Source organism: Canis lupus, chromosome 6 (assembly GCF_048164855.1).
Source record: "Canis lupus baileyi chromosome 6, mCanLup2.hap1, whole genome shotgun sequence".
Taxonomy (NCBI): domain Eukaryota; kingdom Metazoa; phylum Chordata; class Mammalia; order Carnivora; family Canidae; genus Canis; species Canis lupus.
In genome coordinates, this window is record NC_132843.1 from 10,701,902 (window position 1) to 10,726,936 (window position 25,035).

At 35.5% G+C, this 25,035-nt stretch overlaps 2 protein-coding genes across 44 annotated transcripts in view; one reads left to right on the forward strand and one right to left on the reverse strand.

Annotated features, from left to right (window-relative positions):
• Positions 1-25,035, forward strand: part of DLGAP1 (DLG associated protein 1) — an 874,662-nt gene that overhangs the window by 264,070 nt on the left and 585,557 nt on the right. For 7 of the 9 annotated variants that reach the window (XM_072828886.1, XM_072828884.1, XM_072828891.1 and 4 more), the window contains one exon: positions 24,317-24,437. The gene's annotated coding sequence lies outside the window, so the exon portion shown is untranslated. Of the gene's footprint in view, positions 1-4,037; positions 4,231-24,316; positions 24,438-25,035 lie in introns of those variants that run through there. The other 2 variants (XM_072828892.1, XM_072828893.1) reach the window with 2 other exon arrangements.
• Positions 635-25,035, reverse strand: part of LOC140634995 (uncharacterized) — a 51,586-nt gene continuing 27,185 nt past the window's right edge. For 11 of the 35 annotated variants that reach the window (XR_012032326.1, XR_012032342.1, XR_012032343.1 and 8 more), the window contains 3 exons: positions 23,334-23,397; positions 16,510-16,573; positions 10,850-12,736 (listed from right to left, as the gene is read on the reverse strand). Coding sequence is in view for 16 of the 35 variants with exons in the window: in XM_072828911.1 (XP_072685012.1) it covers positions 1,793-1,885; positions 2,413-2,504; positions 23,334-23,397 (249 nt within the window). In the remaining 19 variants the exon portion in view is untranslated. Of the gene's footprint in view, positions 1,886-2,412; positions 2,505-10,849; positions 12,737-16,509; positions 16,574-17,721; positions 17,800-19,199; positions 19,236-19,348; positions 19,518-23,333; positions 23,398-25,035 lie in introns of those variants that run through there. The other 24 variants (XM_072828918.1, XM_072828920.1, XM_072828919.1 and 21 more) reach the window with 17 other exon arrangements.

Genomic DNA, 25,035 nt, shown 5'->3' on the forward strand with positions numbered 1-25,035 from the left:
TTTTTTTCTTGCTTGATTCTAAGCCCTTTGTTTTGCATATAATGTGACTCAATAAAATGTTTATTTAATGAATAAAATAGGGTTATATAAGACGGTAGCATTGGAATGGAAATAATTTTTCAGGAAGAATATTGGAAATAAGATTTAAATACAAAGAAGTTATAAAAATACAGAGTACAAAGAACACTCATACACCTTTTATCCAGATTTACCTTGATAAATGTTAATATTTTTCACTGCTTTGCTTTATCATTTCTGTTATTTCTCTCTGTCACATATAATATTTCTTTTTACACCGTAAAGGTTTAAAAGAATTAACATCGTATAGATATGTTTAGAGGCAGGAGAAATCACTTCTAACTGGAAAGGAATAATGGAAGAACTGGACTTAAGAGATTTTATAAAGATTTAATAAATGGGGCAGCCCCAGTGGCGCAGTGGTTTAGCGCCGCCTTCAGCCCAGGGTGTGATCCTGGAGACCTGGGATCAAGTCCCACATCAGGCTCCCTGCATGGAGCCTGCTTCTCCCTCTGCCTGTGTCTCTGCCTCTCTCTCTCTCTCTCTCTCTCTCTCTCTCTGAATAAATAAATAAATATAAATAAATAAATAAATAAAGATTTAATAAATGGTTTGATATATATTTGATGAGGCAGCTGGGGGAAGAAAAAAACACCTGAAGTTTTGAGTCTAGGATTCATGTACTAAAAGGAAGTGATAACTTCAATTTTATTAAAGATAATATTATCAAGCTATGAAAGCCAGATAGCATAGGGTGAGGCTTCTGAAAGTTAGAACTTGGCCTGCGTGTCAGTCTAGGCCAAAGCACCAGTTATACCAGCAGTGTGACTTTGAATAAATTACCTGGGCCTCTGTTTCCTCATCTCTCATAGAATGGTGACACTTCCTATAATGCATATAAAACATTTACCACAGTAGCTGCCATGAAATAAGCACCAAATTAGTGAGAACAATAACAAAAGTTAGGATCACTGTAACATAAAAAGGAAATGGTCTAGGAATTGGCAGAGAACAGCCTAGGAAGTTTTAGCTACAGAGCACTTGGCCTTGAGTGTTATAGTCAAAGTGGCTTTTACTTGACACTGAAGCATTTGCAGCTGCTAAGGGATCGTATCATTTAAAGCATGCACTCTCCTAGACTTTTTTATTGAAGGAAAATGTCATATTTGACTTTAACATGGATTATGCTTTTTTCCAAGAATATTTCTTCTAATTTTTCTGTGGCAAAGCAGCTGCTGTTGCTATGCCATCAGCTCTGTTGCTATGGGGGATGCCTTGGGGGCTTGCCAGATTAGGATTGGTTATTTCAGCACCCTCATTTTCACAGTTGACATTTTTCTATGTTGAATCATGCAATTTTATCTTAATTCAATGGGTAGGCTCAATAATGGTGATCAGCTCTGAAAGAACTGAAATTAGTTATAAAGGAATCAGACCATGTCTCTCCTCAGAAAACTTAGATTAACAATTCAAGTGTAGGAAGCTTGCATTTACACACATGTCTGTGCAAGACTAAATGGTGATATATTTAGAAGCTTGCCTGTGTTTAAGACATGTGACTCTAAGTCATGAAATTCAGAGAAATAAAAAAGGATAAACACTGGCATTTATGCAGTTATCATGAACAGAGAAATTCCAATCAGAGGTGACCACATCCTATCAACTTCAATGACAACTGTCAAGATTAACGTCATTTGGAAGCCATTCTCCATAAATGTAGTTCTCTTATGCTTTCAGGATGTTTGTCTCTGGTAAAGCTTCTCTACCATCAGATCTACTTTCTAATGAGCTTTGCCTGCCTCTGTAATATGGTGATGTTGACTATTTCAGACAGTCGCCAAACTTCAAATTGCCAAAATTTGAAAGTCTGAAAAAAAAAAAAAGAAAGTCATCCTCACAACAATTCTCTCCCTTTTTTGATCTTCTTTATTTCAAGTGCAAGGAGAAGTAACCTTTGGAAAATAAGATCTAGGAGCTTCTGTACCCTGGTTGCTTAGTCACTAGTGTATTTAAACAGGACAAGACCTGAATTTGTAATTTTTCCAAATATACATTCAAAAATGGGCTTGTAAAAAGGATATAAGTAAGTTGGCCTAATACTGGAAACCAAGATTTTGCTACTTAGAAGCAAATTTTGTAATATTTTATGGCATTTTTACTCATCAACATTAGAGAACACTGGAAGCTGGGTTTATGAACAAATTTGACATTTCCGCAATAAAATTTATTCTAGCAAATAACTTTGATCATTTCCTGAAAGTGCTCATTCTCAACTGCTGAATGCATTTTTTATCTCAATATCTCAATAATTCCTCTCCTAAAAAAAAATTCCTCTCCTAAAAAAAAAATACTATCTTTACTCTTACTCTAGAGAACAAACTGATGGTTGGTTACCAGAGAGGAGGTTGGTGGAAGGATGGGCGAAACTTGAGATGAGCACCAGCTGATGCATGGAAGTGTTGAGTCACTATATTGTACACCTGAAACTAATAGTATACACTGTATGTTAACGATACTGGAGTTTAAAGGAAAAGTTTTTTAAAATGCTGTCTTTAACAATTAAAGAGGCCATACACATTTGAGTTGCACAATTTAATGTTAATTTCAAGGAATTATTTATATATATCTTTTCAGGCTAGTAAGATATATGTATAAATAAATACAGATATTATGAATAAAAGGTACGATTTTTAGAATTCTAAATAGAAAATTATATATAACTCAAGAGGACTTCAAAACATGAATAATTCCCATGACCAATTCATGATGTTATAATATATATACTTTCCTGCATACTTTAAAGCCTTAAAAATATGGCATATTTAGAAATAGAACTCAGTGAAGTCATGAGAACAGAAGCAAGCACAAGTTCTTAGGTCTTATCCTCATCTCCCCCTTCCATTTATCCCAGCTACCAAAAGAAAACAAATGTGAAATCTGAATGAACGCTAATATTCTGTTACAACATTTGTAAAATAATTTGAATTATTTTGGGAACCATTTGGGAACCATTTGAGAAGGTAAGAAGTAATGTCATTCTTTTTTAAATTATTTATTTATTATATTTTAGAGAGAGTATACATGGTAGGGAGGGGCCGAGGGAGAGAATCTCAAGCAGACTCTCTGCTGAGCATGGGAGCCCAACAAGGGGCTCAGTCTCAAGACCTGAGATCATGACCTGAGCCAAAATCAAGAGTAGGACACTTAATCAACTGAGCCACCCAGGTATCCTGGTAATGTCATTTTTACTTAAATCATTAAATGCTTTTAGATGGCCTGAAGTATACGAGATACGTTACATGGCAGCATAATACTTACAGTTTAAAAAAAAAAAATAGAAACAATTTGCTTCGTGCCCTATTCCATAGGTATTTCTGTCCTAGCTAGCTCTCAGATACTTATGTAGTATACCTGTCTTTGCTCATACAACATTTTGTTCTTACTGTAATCACTTTGTTACCTGTTCTTCCCAGTGACCTTCTTAATGGCTGGGCCTTACTTTGTGTAAAATTGTAGCTGAATGACCTGGATTAGTGATTGCTGTATATTTTAACTCAGCTTTCCCCTTCCAAATTTGCTCCTTCCCACACAATATTCAACTGCTATCTAACATCCTGTGTCAGACATCCTGGCGTCATTTATGAGCACTGCATCTCTTTTATTGCATCAAATTCTGTTCAACTCCTGTAGATCCCTCACCATTCATTTCCTGCCACCACCACTTTAGTCCATGCCCTCACTCATTTTGCTGAGACTGCACCAGTAACTTCCCTCTGGCCCCTGTAGCCAGTTTCACTCCTCTCCAAGAATTTCTCTAAAACACAAATCAGGCCTGTTACCCATCATACTGATTTGCATATCTAATAGACCTTTTATAAGCTTAATATGTCCAAACATAACACTGGAGCTTCCCTGACACCCCAAACTTTTCCAACCTCTTCATCAAAGTAAATGGTAGTCTATTATTCCCATTTCTGTGGCCCCAAGCCTTGGAATCTCTCTCTTCTTGTTCATGCCAGGTACTCAATCCAACGATTGAATTGACTATTGACTCTGTCTTGACAATATGTGTAGAATATTACCATTCCTTCAAATCTGCCAACGTACCAGCCCACTAAGCCATCATCCCCTGACATCAAGACCTCTGCATTAGTCCCTGACAGTCTGTCTGCACCTTTGCCTTCTGTTGTTCCTAATTGGACTCAGACAGAGGTGAGTATAAGGTATAGTGGATGGATTATTTTCACATTTGACAGATAAGGACTCTGACACTAGGAGTTTGAGCATGAGTGATAAAGTGAGGATTTACTCCATTCCTAAACTCCTGTTCTGTTCACCTCTGACATCTGAGGCCTGTAAAGGGTTAAGTGACATGTTAGCAAGGACCACCTATACTGGAAGAACACAGACTGGAACTAGACACAGTGTACTGCCCATCCAAATATTGAGTAATTCATAGAGTGAAACAAGCACTAAGGATGCATTTATTTTGACTAATGGGATTTTAAAATGAAAATATGCCTAGGAGATCAGCAAATTGAGCTTTAGTTAATTCTGTAGGGAAACATAAACCCTTCTTCTGAGAGCTGAAATTAAGTCATTGAGAAAACTGAAAAACTTTTAATGTATTTTCACAACGAACAGTATGTATGTTAATAACAAAGGCAACAACAGTAGATACCTTGAATTTTCTGTATATATTTTATAAGGTTATCTTCCTTGAGTGTGACTCATATGTGGACATATGTTCCACAAGATTCAGTGGGTTTAACACATGACTCCATTTTGGCCTCTTATTTACTTTTAACAATTAGAAAAAAAAAAGTGCATTGTTCATGCATTCTTTATTCTTTATTTGTTCACTCTTCAGAGTACAAGATACTCTAAAGTGTCTTGTCATTCAGGGTTGTTTTAAAATGTAGCATATTAATAGAAAACTTGAGTTCTAGTAAGGCCAACAGATTGGGAGATGACTGACATTGAAAATATAGCTTGTTTTTTAGGTTACCCAAGAGGAAGGGGCATGCCATGAAAGGAGGTATTACAGGCAAGCACCAAGATAGGTCAGGAGACAGAGAGAGAGAATGTATGGACAAGAGCCTTTATTGTGGCCTCTAAATGAAGTGTTGAAAACAAGACAATAGGCCCAAAATGGTGCCAGGCCCCACATCACCAGACTTAATTGCAGATTTGTCTTTACCAGAGATAGAATCTTTAACCAGTTAATCGGGAATCACCAGGTCAGCATTGGTGAGATAATCTGCATTATAGATCCCTGCCATCCCCTGGGGGAAATTGACCTTGACACACCAATCCACTTTTGCTGGTATAATTTCCTTGTTCTCATTTCCTTCTCCCTACAAATACCAACTTCATTTTGTCCAACTCCTCGAAGCTCCTTTCTATTTGCTAGATAGAATGCTAATTGGCTTCATGAATTGAATAAAACCAATAGGATCTTAAAAAAAAAATTCAAAGTAATTTATTTTTCGAATCATAAAGAGTAGAACAGGTTGTGCTCTTTTCATGCTTTCTTTTAAAAATTATTGTCCACAAAAAAAAAAAAATTATTGTCCACAGTAGGGAAATGCAAATTAAGACCATAGTGATATACCACTTAATACCCATTAAACTGGCTGTTATATTTTTTAAAAAAATAATCTAACAAGTGTTGGTGAGGATGTGAGGAAAATGGAAATCTTGTATATTGCTGGTGGGAATTTAAATGGTACAACCAGTATGGAAAATTATATAGATGTTCCTTAAAAGTTAAACACAGAATTACCATATGCTACAGCAATTCCATTCTAGGTATATATCCAAAAAGAATTGAAAGCAAGAAATCAAACGGATATTTGTACACAAGCATTCATAGCAGTAGTATTCACAACAGCCTAAAGGTGGAAACAACCCACATGTCCATGAACAGGTGGATGGCTGGGGGAAAAAAGGTGGTTTATGCATATATAGGAATATTATTCAGCCTTTAAAAGGGGTTGAAAGTGGGGCACCTGGGTGGCTCAGTAGTTGAGCATCTACCTTCAGCTCAAGTCATGATCTGGGGTCCTGGGATCGAGTCCTGCATCGGGTTCATCACAGGGAGCCTGCTTTTCCCTCTGCCTGTGTCTCTGCCTCTCTTTCTGTGCCTCATGAATAAGTAAATAAAATCTTTAAAAGGGGGTGGGCTGAAAGTTTGATATGTGCTATATAGCACAGATAACCCTTAAAAAGTATCATTCTAAGGGAAATAAGCCAGACATAAGAGGGCAAATACTATATGTTTCCACTTATCCAAGGTATCTAAAATAGGCAAATTCATTGAGACCATAGTAGAATTGTGTTATTAGGGACTGAGGAGATGTAGGAATAGGAGTTACAGAATTCCCATTTGGAATGATGAAAATGTTCTGGAAATGGATAGTGGTGATAGTTACATAACATTGCAAATGTGCTTAGTACCAATAAATTACACACTGAAAAATCATTGAAATGATAATTTTGTTATGTGTACTTTACCACCATAAAGACTATGATTCAAGAAAGAAGTTAAAATGCAAATCACAAATATTGTGACTTTATGATGAAGTTATTACATAGTATATTGAAAATACAAATTGTATGCTTTTCTGTCTCATGAATATTATGATTTTCATTGGACCTTAGATTGAAAACCAAGCTTAATGTGTTTTAATTGATAACCTTATTGAGATATTTGTAGATTCACACACAGCTTTAAGAAATAATACAAAGAGAAAACCACATCCATTTTACCCCGTTTCCTCCAATGGCAACATTTCAAAAAACTGTAATATAATACCACAACCAGGATATTGACATTGATGAAATCTACCAAGCTTAAGACTTCCACAATTTTATTTGTATTGGTTTGGGGTGTATATATCTATGTATTGAGTTTTATGCAATTTTATCACATGTATTTAGATTCCTGTATCTACCATCACAGGGAAGATACTGAGCAGCTCCATCACCACAGAGATCCCTGGTTTGACCCTTCTGTAGGTACATCTACTTTCTCCAGAACTTTCCTGCTCTACATTTTCATCCCCATACCCATTCCTAAACTCCGACCAAGCATTAATCTGTTCTCTGTCTCAGTAACTTTGATATTCAAAACTGTTACATAAGTGCAATCATTTATAAATGATATGTATTTTTTTAGGATTGGCTTTTATCACTCATATAATTCCCTAGAGTTTCATCCCAGTTGTTATTTGTGTTAATGTTAATTCCTTTTATTGCAGAATAGTTTTCCATTGTGTGAATGTTTCTTCACCCCTTGAAAGACATCTGGTCTTTTTCCAGGTTTTGGCTATTCTGAAGAAAGCTGCTATAAACATATTATGAGTTTTTGTGTGAACATGTTTTTATTTTTTATGGAATAATGTGTAATTGCTGAATCATATTGTAATTGCATATTAATTTTGTAAGAAACTGTCAAACTGTTTTTCCAAAGTCCTGATGTCATTTCACATTTCTACTAGCCATATATGAGTGATTCAGTTTCTCTGCATCTTCATTGCATGTAGTGTTGTGACTATCACTTATTTTAGCCATTCTTTATGAATAATATTATCTTAATTTGCACTTTTCTGACCAAAGATGTTGAATATTTGTGTATGCACTTGTTGCTATCTGTATTCATTCTTTGGTAAAATATCTACTCAAGGCTTTGATTGAATTGTATCTGATCTATTTCCTTGTTTATAGTGCTGTAAATGTCTTTCTCATCATGGCTTTAGCTGCATACCATGTATTTTGAGTTTTCATTTTCATTGCTCTTTGACTCATGGGTTACTTAGAAGTCTGCGTTTTAATATCCACATATTTGGAAATTTTCTTGTTAACTTTCTGTTACTCATTTCAAGTTAGATTCCATATGGTTGGAGAAAACATTATGTTTGATTTCAATACTTTTATTTTTGTTGAGGTTTGTTTTGTGGCCAAGGAACTCATCTATCTTGGTAAAGGTTCAGTGGGTGTTTGGGGAAAAAAATGTGTACCCTGCTGTTGTTAGGTGTGGTGTTCTGTATATGCCACTTGAAGTTTGTTGATTGTGTTATTCAGATCTTCTGTGTCTTTGCCGATTTTCTATCTAGTAGTTATATAGTTGTTAAGAGGAAGATATTAAAGTCCCTACTTAAAATTGTGGATTTTTCTACTTCTCCTTGAAACCCTATGACTTTCTGCTTCATGTATTTTGAGCTCTGTTTGTATACATCTTTTGGACTGGTATCGTTGTCTTCCTCACAAACTAATTCTTGTATCACTGTCATATCTCTCTTTTTTTTCTTGATATAGTTCTTGTTTTAATGACTGGTTTATCTGTTATCAATACAGTCACACCTGCTTTCTTAAAATTGTTGTTTGCATGGTATTTTTTTTCCTGCTGAATTTGAAGTGATTTTCTTATAAACATCATATTTTGGAGTCATGTTTTATTTCATGCCAATCTCTATCTTTTAATTCATGTAATTAGGCCATTTATATTTAAGGTAATTATTGAAATGTTAGTGTGTAAGATGACTACTTCATTATTTGTTTTCTGTTTGTTTCCTCTGATGCTTTTTTTTCTGTTTCTCATTTCTTACCTTTCTGTAGGTTACTTGAACAGTTTGGGGGAGTCTGTGTTGATTTGATTTTAATGTTTTTTATTGCAGTATAATACACATAACATAAAACAAACTATTTTTATGTGTATACAGTTAGTGGCATTAAGTACATTCACACTGTTGTGCACCATCGTCACTGTCATCTCCAGAACTTTTTCATCATCCTAAACTGAAACTGAGTACCCCTTAAATAGTAATTCCCCATTCCTAGCTCTGGTAACTACTACTTTGCTTTCATTCTGTATGAATTTGCTTACTTTAGGAACTTCACTTAAGTGAAATCATGAAATATTTGTCATTTTGTGTCTGGCTTATTTCACTTAGCATAATGTCTTCCAGGTTCATCCATCAATGAGCATGTATCAGGATTTAACAAAGCTGAATAATATTCCATCATATAAATATTATTTTGTTTATTCATTCATCTGTCAACGGACAGTTGAGTTGTCTTCCTTGTCTTCTCCTTTTGGCTATTGTGAATAATGCTGCTGTGAACATGGGTATATTAATATCTGTTTGAGTCCTTGCTTTCAAATATTTTGGTTATATACCAGAAGTGGAATTGTTGGATCATATGGCAATTTCATGTTTAGTTTTTGAGGAAACACCATACTATTTTCCATAGTAGCTGTATCATTTTACTTTATTTATTGTATTTTTTGTTTTTTCTTTCTAACTTTGTTGAGAAAAAAATGATATGTAACACTGTGTAAACTTAAGATGTACAACATTTTGATTTGACCTTTGCATATTGCAAAATGATTATCACCATAGTGTTAGCTAATGCTTCCATCACATCACATAATTACTGTTTCTTTTTTATGGTGAAAACACTTCAGATCTACTCTTTTAGCAACTTTCAAGTATACAATACAGTATTATTAACTATAATAATAATCTATACATTAGATCTTCAGGATGTATTCATCTTATAATTGGAAGTTTACACTCTTGGACCAACATCTCCCCACCTCTCTCACCCCACAGCCCCTGGTAATCTATAAGTTTTTATAAGTTTGGCTACTTTAGACTCCACCTATAAGTGATATCAAACAGTATTGGTCTTTCTCTCTGACTTGTTTGACTTAGCCCTCAAGTTCCATCTATGTTGTCACAAAAAGGATTTTCTTACTTCTTGTAGCCACATAATACCCAATTGTGTTTGTATTTGTGTGTGTGTTTGTGTGTATGTGTATGTGTATGTGTACACACACACATACCACTTCTTCATTCAGCCATTGATAAACACTTAGGTTATTTTCATATTTTGCTTCTTGTGAATAGTGCTGCAATGAATATAGCATATCTCAAAGATACCTCTTTGAAATACGTTTTTCATTTCCTTTTGCTATATAGCCAGGAGTAGGATTACTGGATCACATAGAGGTTCCATGATCAATTTTTTGAGGAACCTCCATACTGTTTTCTATAGTGGCTGTGCCGATTTACATCCCTATCAACAGTGCACAAGGGTTTCCTTTTTTTCCAAATTTTCACCAACAGTTGTTATCGCTTGTATTTTTGATGATTGTCATTCTAACAGGTGTGAGATGATAAGTTGTTGTGGTTTTGATTTGCATTTCCCTAATGCTTAGTGATGTTGAACATCTTTTCATGTACCTGTTGGCCATTTGTATGTCTTCTGTGGGAAAATGTCTGTTCAGTGCCTCTGCCCATTTCTAATTGGATTGTTTGTTTTTGCTATTGAGCCCCACCAACAATGCACAATAGTTCCAATCCTTCTACATCATCACAAACACATATTATTTTCCATTTTGTTTGTTTTATAATGGACAACCTAATGGATATGGAATTATATCTCGTTGTTTTGTTTTTCATTTCCCTAATGATTAGTGATGCTGATCATATTTTCATGTGCTTTTTGGCCATTTGTGTATATTCTTTGGAGAAATGTGTTTTCAAATCCTTTGCCCATTTTTTACTTGGGTTGATTGATTTTTGTCATTGTTGACTTGTAGGCATTCTTTCCTTGTTCTGGGTATTAATCCCTCATCAGAAACATGATTTGAAAAAAATTTCTTTATAGTGGTTTGGAGTATACTTGTTTGCATAGTTATCACAGTGGTTGCTCTAGGTATTACAACATATATATGTGACTTATCATGGTTTACTGGCATCAACATTTTACCACTTTAAACATGGATACCTCACTTCTGTTTAGGTCCTTTTACCTTCCACACTTCTACATTTCATTTTTTTAAGTATCGGGTTATTCTACTATTCTATTTCTTTTTCTTTTTTTTTTTTTTTAAATTTTTATTTATTTATGATAGTCACACACACAGAGAGAGAGAGAGATAGGCAGAGACACAGGCAGAGGGAGAAGCAGGCTCCATGCACCGGGAGCCTGACGTGGGATTCGATCCCGGGTCTCCAGGATCGCGCCCTGGGCCAAAGGCAGGCGCCAAACCACTGCGCCACCCGGGGATCCCTATTCTACTATTCTATTTCTTTTTCAATCATCAAATTAACCTGTGAAACTCATAAGTAAAAAGATTGTATATCTGGGCTTCTGCTCTTTTCCTTGTTCCTTCTTTCCTTATGTGCTTTTTGTTGTTGTTGTCTTTTAATTTTCTTTCTGTCAGATCTTCCTGAAGACAGCTTTTAAGGATAGGTCTGCTCAAGACAAATTCTTTTCTTTCTCTTTTTTTTTTTTAAGATTTTATGTACTTATTCATGAGAGACACACAGAGAGAGATAGAGACATAGGCAAAGGGAGAAGCAGGCTCCCTATGGAAAGCCTGATGCAGGACTTGATCCCAGGACTCCAGGATAGGATCATGACCTGAGCCAAAGGCAGAAACTTAACCACTGAGCCACCCAGGTGCTCCAGGACAAATTCTTTTAATTTTTTATTGTACAAGAATGCCTTCATTTTTCTCTTCATTCCTAAAAAATAGTTTTTCTAAATACAGAGAGAATGTGCAGTTGACATTTCTTTTCCTTTATCATTTGGGAAAAAAAATGCTTTGCCACTTCTTTCTGAACTCCATGGTTTCAAGTGAGAAATCTGTTTTTCAAATTGGTGTTTAAATGTTTTAAAATACTTGTTTTTCTCTCATTACCTTCAGATATTTTCTTTCTCTTTCATTTTCAGAAGTTCAGTTATAATGTGGATGGGAGTGTATTTCTATGGCTTTTACCTGTTAGGAGTTTTCTCCACTCCATAATTTGTGGGTGTGTCTGTTTTTACCAAATTTGAGTATTTGGCCACTATTTTTCTCATCTCTTTCTGAGATGCCAGTGATATGAATGTTGGATCTTTTGTCCTTGCCCTACAGACACCTGAAGTTTCTGTTCATTTCTAAAATACCCTATTTTCTCTCTGTTGTTCAGACTGGGTGGCTTAAATGGATCTGTCCTCTGTCCTCTTCAGTCTTCTTTTTGAGTTCATCCATCAACTTATTATTATTATTATTATTATTATTATTATTTCTGTTGTATTTTTCAGTTCTGTATTTTCCATTTAATTCTTTTTATAACTTTTATTTCTTTGCTGAAAATTTCTATTTTTTCATATGTTCCAAAAGAGTTTGTAATTAATTGATTATTGTAACAGTTATATGATGGCTGTTAAAAATCCAAGTCAGATATTTGAACCATCTGACTCATCGCAACATTAACATCTGTTGATTGTCTTTCTCATTTAATTTGAGATTTTTCTTGATTTTTGGTATGGCAAGTGATCTTTTATTGTATCCTGGACATTTCATCTGTTAGATTAGGAGACCCAAGGTCCATTTAAGTTTTTTCATTATTGTAGGCAGTCATGGATTTAATTAAGAATGGCTACTTTTGTGGGCCATGATTCCAATGGCAGTTTATTTTTCAGTGCCTTTCCATTGTTATTTTGGTCAACTAGGTTTATCTAATCTTGCTGGATTTTTTCATTGACCCCTGCTGGCACCGCCTGAGGGAGCCAAATGGATTTTGATAGCCAGGTCTTTGCATGAGTCTCAGGGAGGGAGAGATTTGATGTCTGCAGGGACCAAGAGGCTTTCTGGGCTGGGCTGCTTGTTTCCAACTTGTTTCAACTGTTTTAATGAAGGAAACTTGAATAACTATATCTGAAAAAAGATATAAAAATGGAAAATATAGGTGTTCAACAACAACAGCAACAACAACAACAGCAACAACAAAAAGATACAAGGTGCTAAAAACAAAATGAAACTCCTTCACAGCATTTTCTAGGAATGGCCCTTTATAATTCCCATCCACGATGGAGGTAAAGGAAATAAAAAGAGAGACCTATGTTCCTGTCCATTGATTTTCTGGAATAGACTGTCTTACCTAATTATTATGAAAACTAAAATTATTGAGCTGTATTTTAGCAGACCTATTATTGTGATGGTGTTACCTATGGGAAGTATGTTGTACAATTTATTTCTACTGAAGTAACCAAAGAGGAGACCAAAGAAATTAAGTTACCACAAATGGCATTATTTGGAAACCATGTTCATGTAGGTTAGCCACATGAAATATGTTTTCCTCACTGGGTTTTCTAAAGGCACCATGAGAGGGATGCCTGGGTGGCTCAGTCAGTTAAGCTTCTGCCTTTGGCTCAGATCATGATCCTGGAATCCTAGGATTGAGCCCTGCATTGGGGCTCCCTGCTCAGCAGAGAGAATCTGTTTCTCCCTCTCCCTCTGCCTCTGCTCTCACTATCTCACCTGTGCTCCCTCTCTTGAATAAATAAATGAAATATTTAAAAATAAATAAATAAGGTACTATATAATAATAATAATAATAATAAATAAGGTACTATTCATACCTAGATTCTGTGAAGAATGTAGGTATGAATAGTAAAATTAATAGTTCAAATAGTTGCTAACCCCTTAGATTTTTTTCCCAACAGTTATCATTCAGAATATTTTCTGAGTGTGAATTCTTATATATTTACCTTTCAGAAGTTTTGAATGGTAGATATATGCATATTAGCAGATACATCTTTAGCAGTTCAGCACTTAAGAAAGTATATGAGTAAAGGTGGTTATAAATTTGTAATGATTAGTCATGTTTTGAATTCTTATGTCTTCCTATTGCTGGATTTTCATTGAGCAGAATCTTTAGGAGACATCAGCCATGTATGTCTATTTGACATACTTATTAAGTGGGAGAGTCAGAATGAAGCTTTTAATATCTTGGAAGACACTAAAGCATAGTGTGTTGTCAGCTCAGAGCACAACTACATTTTTAAAAACCCTGGTTATTGCAGATAATGTTGTTTATTAACATTGTGGAATATTATAATTAAAGAATAGGCTTAGTATAGTACTTTAAACAGCATTGCTCTGTATTTTCCATTATGAAATAGCTTTAGGGTGACTGTTTCTATTTGGACTAATAGCAAATGCAGTCAGCTTTGTGACCAAGAGCTCAATTTTGTTACTTCATTATGATAATTATTGGCAAGAGGATGCGGTCATATATTGATTTAGAGGAAAATTTACATTTTATTATTGTTATTTCTCTGCCACTGGACAAGTTGACACAGAATATGGTATGCATCACTTAAAAAAAAAGACTTGAAATAAATCAATTTCAGAAAATTTAATGGGGTTTTAAGATATTTCAGATTATTCATTTAATTATAGTTTTAATTCTTAGCAGCTATAGAGAATGATTTCTAACTGTCACAGAATAAAAGATAATGTTTTAAATGTTATGGAATTTGCTTAAAGAAGTTTAAATCGAAGGGAAAGCATTTCCCCTCATCTACAGACTCATACATCTCAAACTTAAGCTGCTTGGGAGCATGGACCTTCCTTACTTTCTCTATCTTTCCATGTGTACCACAAAACCCATATGACCCCTGTTTGTTTAAAGACTGGGGTTTGATCATAAACTGGCATATGTGATAATAAGCTCCTCCTTCTATGAAACATTATAGCTTTGGATCATCCATATTTCAAACCAGTGCTTCTGGCTGTGATTGTTTAATCACTTTTTTTTTTTTTTTTTTTACCAGTGATTACATTTAAAATAATTTAAATTCATGTGACATTTTATTATTTAAAACTTCAGGACATTTTAACATCACAGTGCCAGTTTGTAAAGCTCTGAGAGGCCATGAATTTTTCCTTTATGTTTACTGTTGCTGTCCCTAGCAACCTAGTATAGTGTCTGGGACAGAGTAGCCACTCAATATCTGTTCAAACAGATATGAACACATTTCTAAAGACACTGCGAAAAAATAACCATTAGAAGCTGCCTTTGTTAATGGGATGAGATTTAGTGTCAGAAGATCTAAATTTTTATCCTAGTTCTACTACTAATTTGCTGTATGATCTCAGGTATTCTACTTAAAAACTGTGCTTTTCATACTATGAAATGAAGCAATGAGATTTGATGAATGATAAAGTTCAATCCATATTTAAATATGCATAATTCATCAATTCATGTTTAGCAGCATGCATTTGGGAAGTGACTGGCTGGAAACAAAGTTACAGTTTGTGGCCATGGAACTAGAGTTGCCAACTGGCATATCTGGGCTTGGAGCTAAGACTTTGGTCTCTGGCTACTAAACTTTGGCTCTACCATTGAATTTATCACCAACTTGATGGTGATGATAATAATAATAACAGAGGTAATAATAAGGCTTTTCTGTACTTTGGCATAGAAAATTCATTTTTAGGAATGAGCAAAACGAAATCTGACACAGAAGAGTGATAACAAAATGATAAAAAGAACTAGATTTAATTCCAAAATTTTCTGAGATTTTGGCCAAGTAATTTAAATCTCTTTGTGTCTCAATTTTGGCATCTGTAAAAGGGGATCATGATAATAATATCTAAATGAAGCAACTTATTTCAAATTCTAGGACGTGGTAAGCTTTGGAAGCCTTACAGCCCAGCTGATATAAATGAATTAGATAGGTGAGTGAAATGAATTCATGAAAAATAAATCTGTATATTTGGCTTGAAACAAACATTGGCAGGTGAAACTGTGGGGAGTGCTTGGTGGAGAGACTACTGGCCTGTGTCATGCCACCCCCTACTGACCAGCTCTGTCAAAATTTGGTCCATCTCTTACCAGCTTTCTCATTCTTCTCATTTGTAAAATGGTGATGATAACATCACCTACCTAATAGGGTTATTGTGAATTTTAAATGAAACAGTCCGTGTAATGAGCTTAGTTAGAACAATGATGGCATATAGTAAGCAGTCAATGAATGTGGCCACTCTTACTGTGTTTCATTAAGTCCATCCAGGGAGCTGGGTGGAACTGAAAGAGATATGGGAGACATTCAGCCTAATGAATGAAGAGAAAGCTATGTGAATTCACTAGAACCAAATAGGTTAGGATAGTCTACTATAGTTTCTTTTAAGTAGGCTCCATGCCCAGTGTGCATGGAGCACGGTGTGAGGATTGAACTCACGACCCTGAGATTAAGACCTGACTTGAGATCAAAAGTCCAAGGCTTATCCTACTGAGCCAACCAGGCACCCACTACTGTATTTTTTTTTAAAAAAAGAAAACCACTCATAAACATATTAAAACTTTGAGATTTACAAAGCTATACAGATGTGAGATGTTGAAAGTCCCCACTTATGTCATTGACAATAAATATTGCAGTCTCCAATTTATTCTCAGGCAATGAGCATTCCTTTTAACCAAAAAGATATGCCTAAGGGAAAAGGTCTTTTAGTCTCCCACCACATGGATTAAAAGATATTTCTAAATAGTGCTCTCAAAGTTGTAAATAGACTGTCAGTCTTTCGGTACAAGGGCAACAGCTGTGGTATCTCAGTGAGTCACTACCCACTTTCTGTTCACGAGGGAACCCAAAATCATCTTGTCCATAGAAAAGTGAGTTGGTGTGGGGGGGAGGGGTCAATACCTTAAAATTTCTGCACAGAGTCCTTCAGCTAAATTCCTGAAGCTGCAAAGTCACCACAGGCAGACTAATAAAGGACAGAATTGGAAGAACAGAGGTCAAATTCATAAAGACAAATGAAGGGAAGCTGTCTCTACTACATGTATTAAAGCATATTTCTTTCTGGTGAGCTTTAAGGAAACATGAAATAAGCCTATATATTTCATATTGTGAAGTCCTTTTTTGATTGAAAAAATCTTCATATATGTGGCCATAAATTGCCTCATTTAAAAAAATCATGTGTGATTGTTGAGAAACAGATCATAACCCTTTTTCAAGTGCATTGGGGTCTAACCGCCCTCTTAGCAGAAAGTAATAGAATGTTTCCTCCTTTAGAAGCATTGTTTCTTATACATTAAGGTCATTTAGCCTGAACTAAGTGCTTCTTTAAAATCTAAATATCCCTCCAAAGTGTCAGGTGGCTATATTCCCACACTTTAAAGTAAATTACTTTTACCGCTGACTTTTCTCTCTTTACCAACTGAGGATTTGACCTTGAAGGCAGTGGAGTTTCAAATGGAAGATTAAAATTAAATTAAATTAAAAACTAAATTAAATAAAAAACTGAGGGACTTCTGAGGTGGGTTAGCTCAAATTAAGAATCTTGGTCAGATGTCCAAGGAGTCTTCTGGGAAGGAAGGAGAAGACATTAGGAGATTTGATGAAAATGGAGACTAGATTAATTTAGTTTGTAATTATACTAGGCTTTTCAGAAGCAGATTGTCTGTTTCCAAAAATCCTATGTATGATACTTACACTGTAAATTAATAATACTTGAAGCACTTAATAAAGTCTGCGCTAGTTCATTACAACAGGGTGAATTTTAATGGCTACAGAATTAGTAGGGCCCAAAGCAAAATGAAAATGCAGGCTCCTTGTTCAGAAAGCAAGACAGGAATTGTTAAATATACTAAAGTATAAAACTGTTTGCTTTTTTCTTCCATCTTTCTCTCAACTGATCAGAGTGTATTTTATTTCCTATTTAATGTTGTTCCAAAAAAAGAAAAAAAAGTTAAAATTATTATCATGCATTTTACCATTCATCTTTATATTGTGTGATGCAAATATGAGACTATTTAACTTACGTGCAGAATCATCAAAATTATACAATTTGTATATCATAGATCATGTATATATATGTTACTCTTACCAAAAGAGTGGAAACACTACACAAACCTTTTTATTTCACTTCTTGATATATGCCCACTGTACTGACGACACTCTTTCCTTTGGCTCACTAATAGTAAGGAAGAACTGCAAAAAAAAAAAGAACTATGGCTTTCCCTTTCTCTTTTTATGTCTTTATTTTCACCATAAGCAGCCTGCTAATTCAAGAGGGGGAAATGCAAAAAAAATAAAGGATATGATAGAATTTCTTGTGTTGGGGAGGAAAATTTTTTCCCTCTTAACTTCTAGGTTCTTTGGCTGGTCTAATAATTAAATCAACATAAGACAGAGTCTCAGGAGAAAAACAAGTTTAATTTCCTATAAACAGAGGCCATAAAAATATAAGATTCAAAGAGGAAACTAAATCAGGCAGCTTTTATACCTTTCAGGCAAAGAAACAATAAGTTCGTGAAAACTTGACAAAAATAAGTTCAGACTTTGAGTAGTAAATTAGTGAAGAAATAAGAGGGTTTGTTGATATAGCCTTGTCTCAATTCCCTGTCTCTTTACTTCCTGGTACAGGACAGGTATCACTCACATGGGAGATTTATTTTCTGCTTTCAGGGGACAGAAGAGGCTCAGAGTGTCCTTCTTGCACAGGCTGTGTCCCAAATAACTTTAATTCAAGATAATCAATATGCCACTTTGGTGGCATATTCTGGGTGGCCTGCCCTGAACCCCATCAGTTGTGACTCCGTGTTTCTTAGAATACAATTGCCTTCTGAAGTATAAGCCAAATCCTGATTCCTGTGGAAAGCCATGGCCTCTTGGGATTGTTGGCTTCCCCACTTAGTCATAGACAGAGAATACTTAACCTCACATCGAATCTCCCTGCACTCCCAGGAATTGTGGGTCCACCAGAATTCACCACTATGCATATTATGCATATATATATATATATATATATATATGTAAATGAGACAGCAAGCGATTGCTAGGGGTGGGCATGCCCTAGCAGATACCCCTTCTTACCCATAGGTTCCACTATCCCATCAGACTTCACCCACAAAAACAATGATTTGAATTAAAAAAAAAAAAAAAATTAAGCAAGGGGCTATTCTGAGCATGGGCTCCTGGGCAGTTGCCCAAGTTACACACTCATGCATTCAGCCCTGCCTTGAAGTTTTTTTTTTAAATATAGATTTATATACAAATGACCGGGGATCCCTGGGTGGCTCAGCGGTTTAGCGACTGCCTTTGGCCGAGGATGCGATCGGATCGCGTCCCACGTGGGGCCCCCGGCATGGAGCCTGCTTCTCCCTCCTCCTGTGTCTCTGCCCCCCTCTCTCTCTCTTTCTCTCTCTCCCTCTTTATAATAAATAAATAAATAAATAAATAAATAAATAAATAAATAAATAAACTTTAAAAAAAAATGACCAATCACTTAGCAACCTGATATGCAAAAGAAGTTGAAGCTGGCTAGCCCTCGTTTTCTTATGTGCACTAACACTGTCTCAGACATATAGGAAGTCAGAATAAATGCCAACCTTATTCTTATTTCATCATCTGCAGGAATGAGTAGCCTAGGAGGGAGATAGATAGTTTAATTTTGTCTTCAAACAAACACAGTGCTTTATGGACTATAGCATTTCAGCAAATATTAAGATAAGACATGAGACTTCACAGAAATGATGCTGTTTATTTGGTATAAGAGGTAATTGAGTGGGGAAAAAAAAAAAAAAAAAACCTGAAGAGAAACTGAGTGGAAAGACAGCTATACTGAGTAGGTCTAGTCCTGGCCTTGCTGTTGGCTGCCTGTGGCCTCAGGCATAACACTTCACTTCCCTAGTCCTCATTAACTTCATCTGTAAAAGAGGGTTCATACTCAGATGGTTTCTAGGTTAAAATGTATTTGATTGAAGACACATTTATAAATTAAGTACCCCTTTTTAAAGACACACTTTTAGACTTTATTGAATTCTTTCTATAATTTCCAAAGGTCCCCAGATGTGCCTTCAACATATGTACACTGGGACCTGCAGTTTGAATAAGCACCTTTTCCACTTTCTGCATCTTCTTTATCCTGAAAGACTGCTACTCATTGCCCGAAATCCAGGGAGATTTGTGACACATTGAGAGACTTAGAGGTCCATGGATTATTTCAGTCCTGTTTTCATTTTTTCTTTAGATCTTTTAGCTCATGCCCAAATCACAATTTACCTCACTACCTGAAAGTTCTACTTCATGACTTATTGAAACGTATTAATATTTTATCAGAAGATTATTTTTGCTATATTTTAAGAAGGGCTGCCAACATATAAAATATGATTTTTATTATATCTTATGGAGAATTGATTTTTTTCACAAAAAAAATAGACTCAATCTTATAGTCAATAGAGAACTAAATATTTGGAAATAAAGGTGGGAGACAGAAGGGAATTATAATGTTGAGTTCCTGTTATAAACCAGGCATTGTGCTTTCTATATATTATTTTTGTTTAACTCCTTCATAATCACTATGGTAGGTGGCAATAAGAATATTAGCAGTTGCCTATGCTAGACCAGAAAGTCTTCCGGAACCTTTTAATGAAACTCCAGCCACACTTCTCTCCCACATTCCAGTATTGCATGACTAACTACCTACAGGGCAAGTCCACTGAGCACTGACCTCTCAAGATCAATAAGGCCAGGTAAGTTCATCTTCTTTCCCTAAAAGCCTTTTGTAGCCACAGCCCTTCTCATCTCACGTGATGGTGAAGCTATTCTTCCAGTTGCTTTGGCTAGAAGCCTTGGGGCCATCCTTTTCTCTCTCTTTTCTCTCCATGAAGTACAGGAGATCCTGTTGCTCTCACTTCAAAATAAGCCCAGCATGAATCTGACTGACCACTCCTCACCAGCTCTTCCTGACTTTGAGCCAATGTGGCCTCTCTCTCTAAGCTTTCTGCCTGCCTCTATCCTGACCTCCACTGTGATCTGTTCCCAACTGGCAGCCAGGATGAACTTGTTAAAACATAATATGTTAGTGTCACTTCTGAGCTCAAACTTTTGCAGTGACCCCCATTTCACACCGAGGGAAAGCAAAAAGCTGAGCATCCTTGATCCATCCCTCCCTCTACCTTCCCACAGTACTCCCCACTGCCCTACCATTTTCTCTTCTACTAATCTCCCCTTCCTTCTTTCACTCCATCCCTACTGACCACATAATTCCAAAACAACCGCACACACTCCCAGCTTCCAGCCTTAACCTTGGTGGTTCTGTCAGCTTAGAACACCCTTCTTTGGTACATGACTCACTCCCTCACATCTTTCAAGTGTCTGGTCACATCTTACTTTCTTAGTGAGGTTCTCTCACCTCCTAATAACCTCCAGCCCATGTACTCCTCATCCCCCTTAACTTGATCTATTCTTCTTACATCAGTAACATATTCATGTTCTAAAATACTGTATACTTTATTCCTTCACCGTAGTTATTGTTTATTTTCTATTTTCTCACCTTAACTAAACTGAAATGTTCATTATTCTAAGCACTGAGCAGAGTGCTTGACATGTGATAAATGCTCAATAGATCTTTGGGACTTGAGCGAGTGTGTGAATGAGTGAATGAGTGAATGAATATACAAGTGGTCTCATTTTTTCCCCATACTAACCTGACTAAGGTAGGTTTCCTTGTCTCTATTTTACAATGAAGAAATTGAAACCCAAAGAGGCTAGGTAACTTTCACAACCCAGAAGTCCTATAAGAGGTAGAGCTGAGATTAAGAGAAAACTCTCTGATCTGGACCTTTTCCCCTTTATCACACTGTAAAACATGTACTTTATGAAAATATCAGTATTCCATAAAATGTGATGCGTTTACAGTCTCCATCTCCCCTTCTCCATACTCTAAGCCAATTTTTTTTTAAATGAACCTCTTAACATAATGTAACTAAAGTGACTGGCTTATAAAATAACTTGCATGACAAGAATGATAGGAAATGTGTTAGTTAGGACTCTGGCTGCAGAATCGTAGAATCAAACCACTTGAACTAGTGTAAATCAAAAACTTAAAACTAAATGATTTGAAAAATATAAAGTAGAATGCATCATAAGATTATAATGAGCTCATGAGAGCCACAAGGAAAAATAAAGATGTAAGTAAGAGCAGGAAGCAGATGAATTTGGAGAGCTCTCACTCTACCTTCCACGAGTCTTTTTCACTTTTCTTTTCCGGAGATTACCAGTATGTGCTCCCTCTGCCCATAAGGGGCAAGGTGACCACCCTCCAGCCATAACTCTTTCACCTTAAATGAGACTGTAGTCTCCTAGTTCCAGATTAGAAGCCCAGTGCAGATGATGCCCCTTCCCTTTAAAGCAAAGCCCAGGGATCAGGACTCACTGACAAACAACTGATGGAGGATACCTCTGAAAGTTGGGGAATGCAGAGAAATGGGTTAAGCAGACACTCCAAAAATAGATGACTGTCAAACAAAGTGGAACAGTGGAAAACACCCTCCTGAATCAAACAGTTTAAGTTGCAATTCCCACTTTGGCTTTTTGTTGATTTTGTTTGTTTCTTTGTTTTTACTTTTGTTCTTAGATGTCTGTACTAAATATTGGTTACGTGGTGATAGGAAAGAGGAAGAAGCAAAAGAAAAAAAACCCTTGGAGTAAAGGAAAATAAGAAAATTAAAGTATAATAAAATACTAGAGATTCTAACTTTTTCCGTTCTGTCACCAACAACTAAATGCCATGGGCAAGTCACTCACTGGTCTTAGTTCCCTTATCCATATAAATAAGGAGATTAGGCAAGAATCAATAAGTTTCCAAAACCAACTTGATCAGGAGAATGAACTGGGGACCCAGTTTAAAATGCAAATTGCCCTAACTTTATTAATAAATATGCTGATTTAACAGCTCTTGCATGACATTCTATAATTTGTATTTTCCTGCAGCTTTCCAGATGATCATGTTGATCAACCATACTTGAGAACCACTAGATCAGATGACATTTGAGACACCTTCTAGTGCTTGCACTCTTTGTTTACATCAATATTTTCTAACTTATGAAACGTTTCAAGTGTAATAAAATTGATTTCTTATTGTAGATCTGGGTGTGTTTTTGAGAAATTTTATAATCTTTTCATTTCGTTTCAGTAGAAAATTAAGAACAATACCCGCACAAAATAGTCTCAATAAATAATACAAATGAATAAATGGCCAGTTCTCTGCTTTAAAATCAACATTTTTTTTGTTATCTCTTTGAGTAATCTTCTCATACATGTAGGGAAAAAATCAGATTCATTCAGTTTACTGGAATATTAAGAATATTTAATAGAATAATTTTATATAAATCAGGACTCCTACCTGAGAGCTACTGATAATAGAGTATCATTTTTGTCTTTTATAATGTGGATACATGAAATATATATATATATATATATATGATATTGTTATGCTACTGTAGTTCTTGCATTTGACCACCCATAGCATCTTATTCTTAACCTATCAGCTTTGTCAAGCTCAAAATATTGCTCAGCAGAGAATTGTATTGGCCCCGATCTTTCTGAATGCCACGTTTTCTTTTTGGAAACAAATACAGTGTTATAGATTTCTAAAGGGGTCAAACTTTGAGGCAGAGATTCTGGAATGTCATTCTGTCTTTGTGCCTATTAGCTGAGTAAAATTGGGCAAAACACATCACCTCTTTGGGCCTCCAATTCCTCTTCTGTGAAATGAATTCCATATTCATTCAGGCACTGTAATTCCTATAAATAATTAGGAGGTAAAAAAAATATTCATACCAGTATTCTTAAATCTGAAGATCACTTTATCTTTGTTTAATACTTAGATCTACTATTTTTCTCATTCTCTATGGACTTTCTTTTAATATGCTACCTAGAACCACAAAATTATATTGCTCAAGCAGAATTCTGTTGATACCTATGCTTTCCAACACCAGATCATTTTTGTGACACAAGTCCCTTTCTTTGTGAACTTTTAGAGAAGAAAAATGACAGCTCAGCATAAAGCATGTGATATGATTGGAAAAGTTACCTCCCATGACTCTGGGCCTACTTACAATTCCATTTTCTCACTGTCTTCAGAAAGCATCAATAATTAGGGGTCATGGTTTGTTTTGAGCATCAGCAAGCCTGTGGTAGTGTACTTGGGATTATGCCCTGATTTGTGTCCTCCTGTGATGTCAGAAGAACCACCCTGGGAAGATTGATACCTCTAGCCCTTTATTTACAGCTGCTTAGTTGCAGCAAAAAATGATAAAATGATAAAAGAAATAATACACGGGAAGTGAATACAGTCCTGTGTGTATAGTGTATCTTACAAAATCAAAAGATCAATGTGTGCATTTTATTGCTTTTTAACGAATATAAAAAGTTAATAGTAGAATACCAAACCCAGTTATTGTGGTGACATTATACTTTATTCCTGGTGGTAGATTTTATTTTCTGGGAAGCACAAAACTACATGATGTATATAACATCATGCAAAAACACATTCATGTAAATTTTCTGTAGAATTCCCTTCTCACATCACTGAATTTAATGTTTGTCAGAGTAATTCTTTTTTTTTTTTTTTTGTCAGAGTAATTCTTAAGAGAACTTAAGTATCTTTTTTTTTTTTTCAGGTTAGTTCTTAAATCTATTATTGTGTTTTGTTATGTTTTAGAACAGCTGAGCATCACAAACCAAGAGTGACAGCCAGTTAAAAAAAACAAACAAACAAACCTGAAGAGTTTGGATCTTTTTCTGCCTTAGAAGCAAGAAAAATGGAAAATTGATAATCAAAGGTAAAATTGTGTCATTTCTTCTAATATAACACAACCCTATGGCTTCTTTTCCAGCTATCTTACGGAAAACAATTTCTTTCTTTCTTTTTTTTTTTTTTTTTTGATAACATGGTATATTCAAGCATAAATATTCCTGGTTTGTAATTCCAGACATATTAAGAGGCTGCTGAGTACAGACTGTGATTTTTAACTCCCTGGTTTGCTTGTTACAGAATGTAAAAGAGACATGTTTTATATGTTTATATGTTTAGTCTTCATTCTTGTTGTTAATCTAGAATGGCAGATGAGGTAAATGCCGTTTTCCTGACTGTGGACCAAAATAGTGTACTTTGCATTAAGCATAGAATTACAAAATTAGATGGCATCGTATCAGCTTTTAACTTTTTTTCTTTTTAGTGTTGGGCAGGTTTGAACTTATCAGTACTTATCAGTACAGTGTGCTCACCAAGATCTACATGCTCTAAGAAAGGCAGTGGAGACACTTGAGACAATGCTGTATCTCCGCTCCACTCCTTTCCTATCATTATGGAGTTTTGAGAAGGAAAAAAAGGAGATTCTTAATAATGTACAAATCTGAAACACCACATATGAGGTGTCT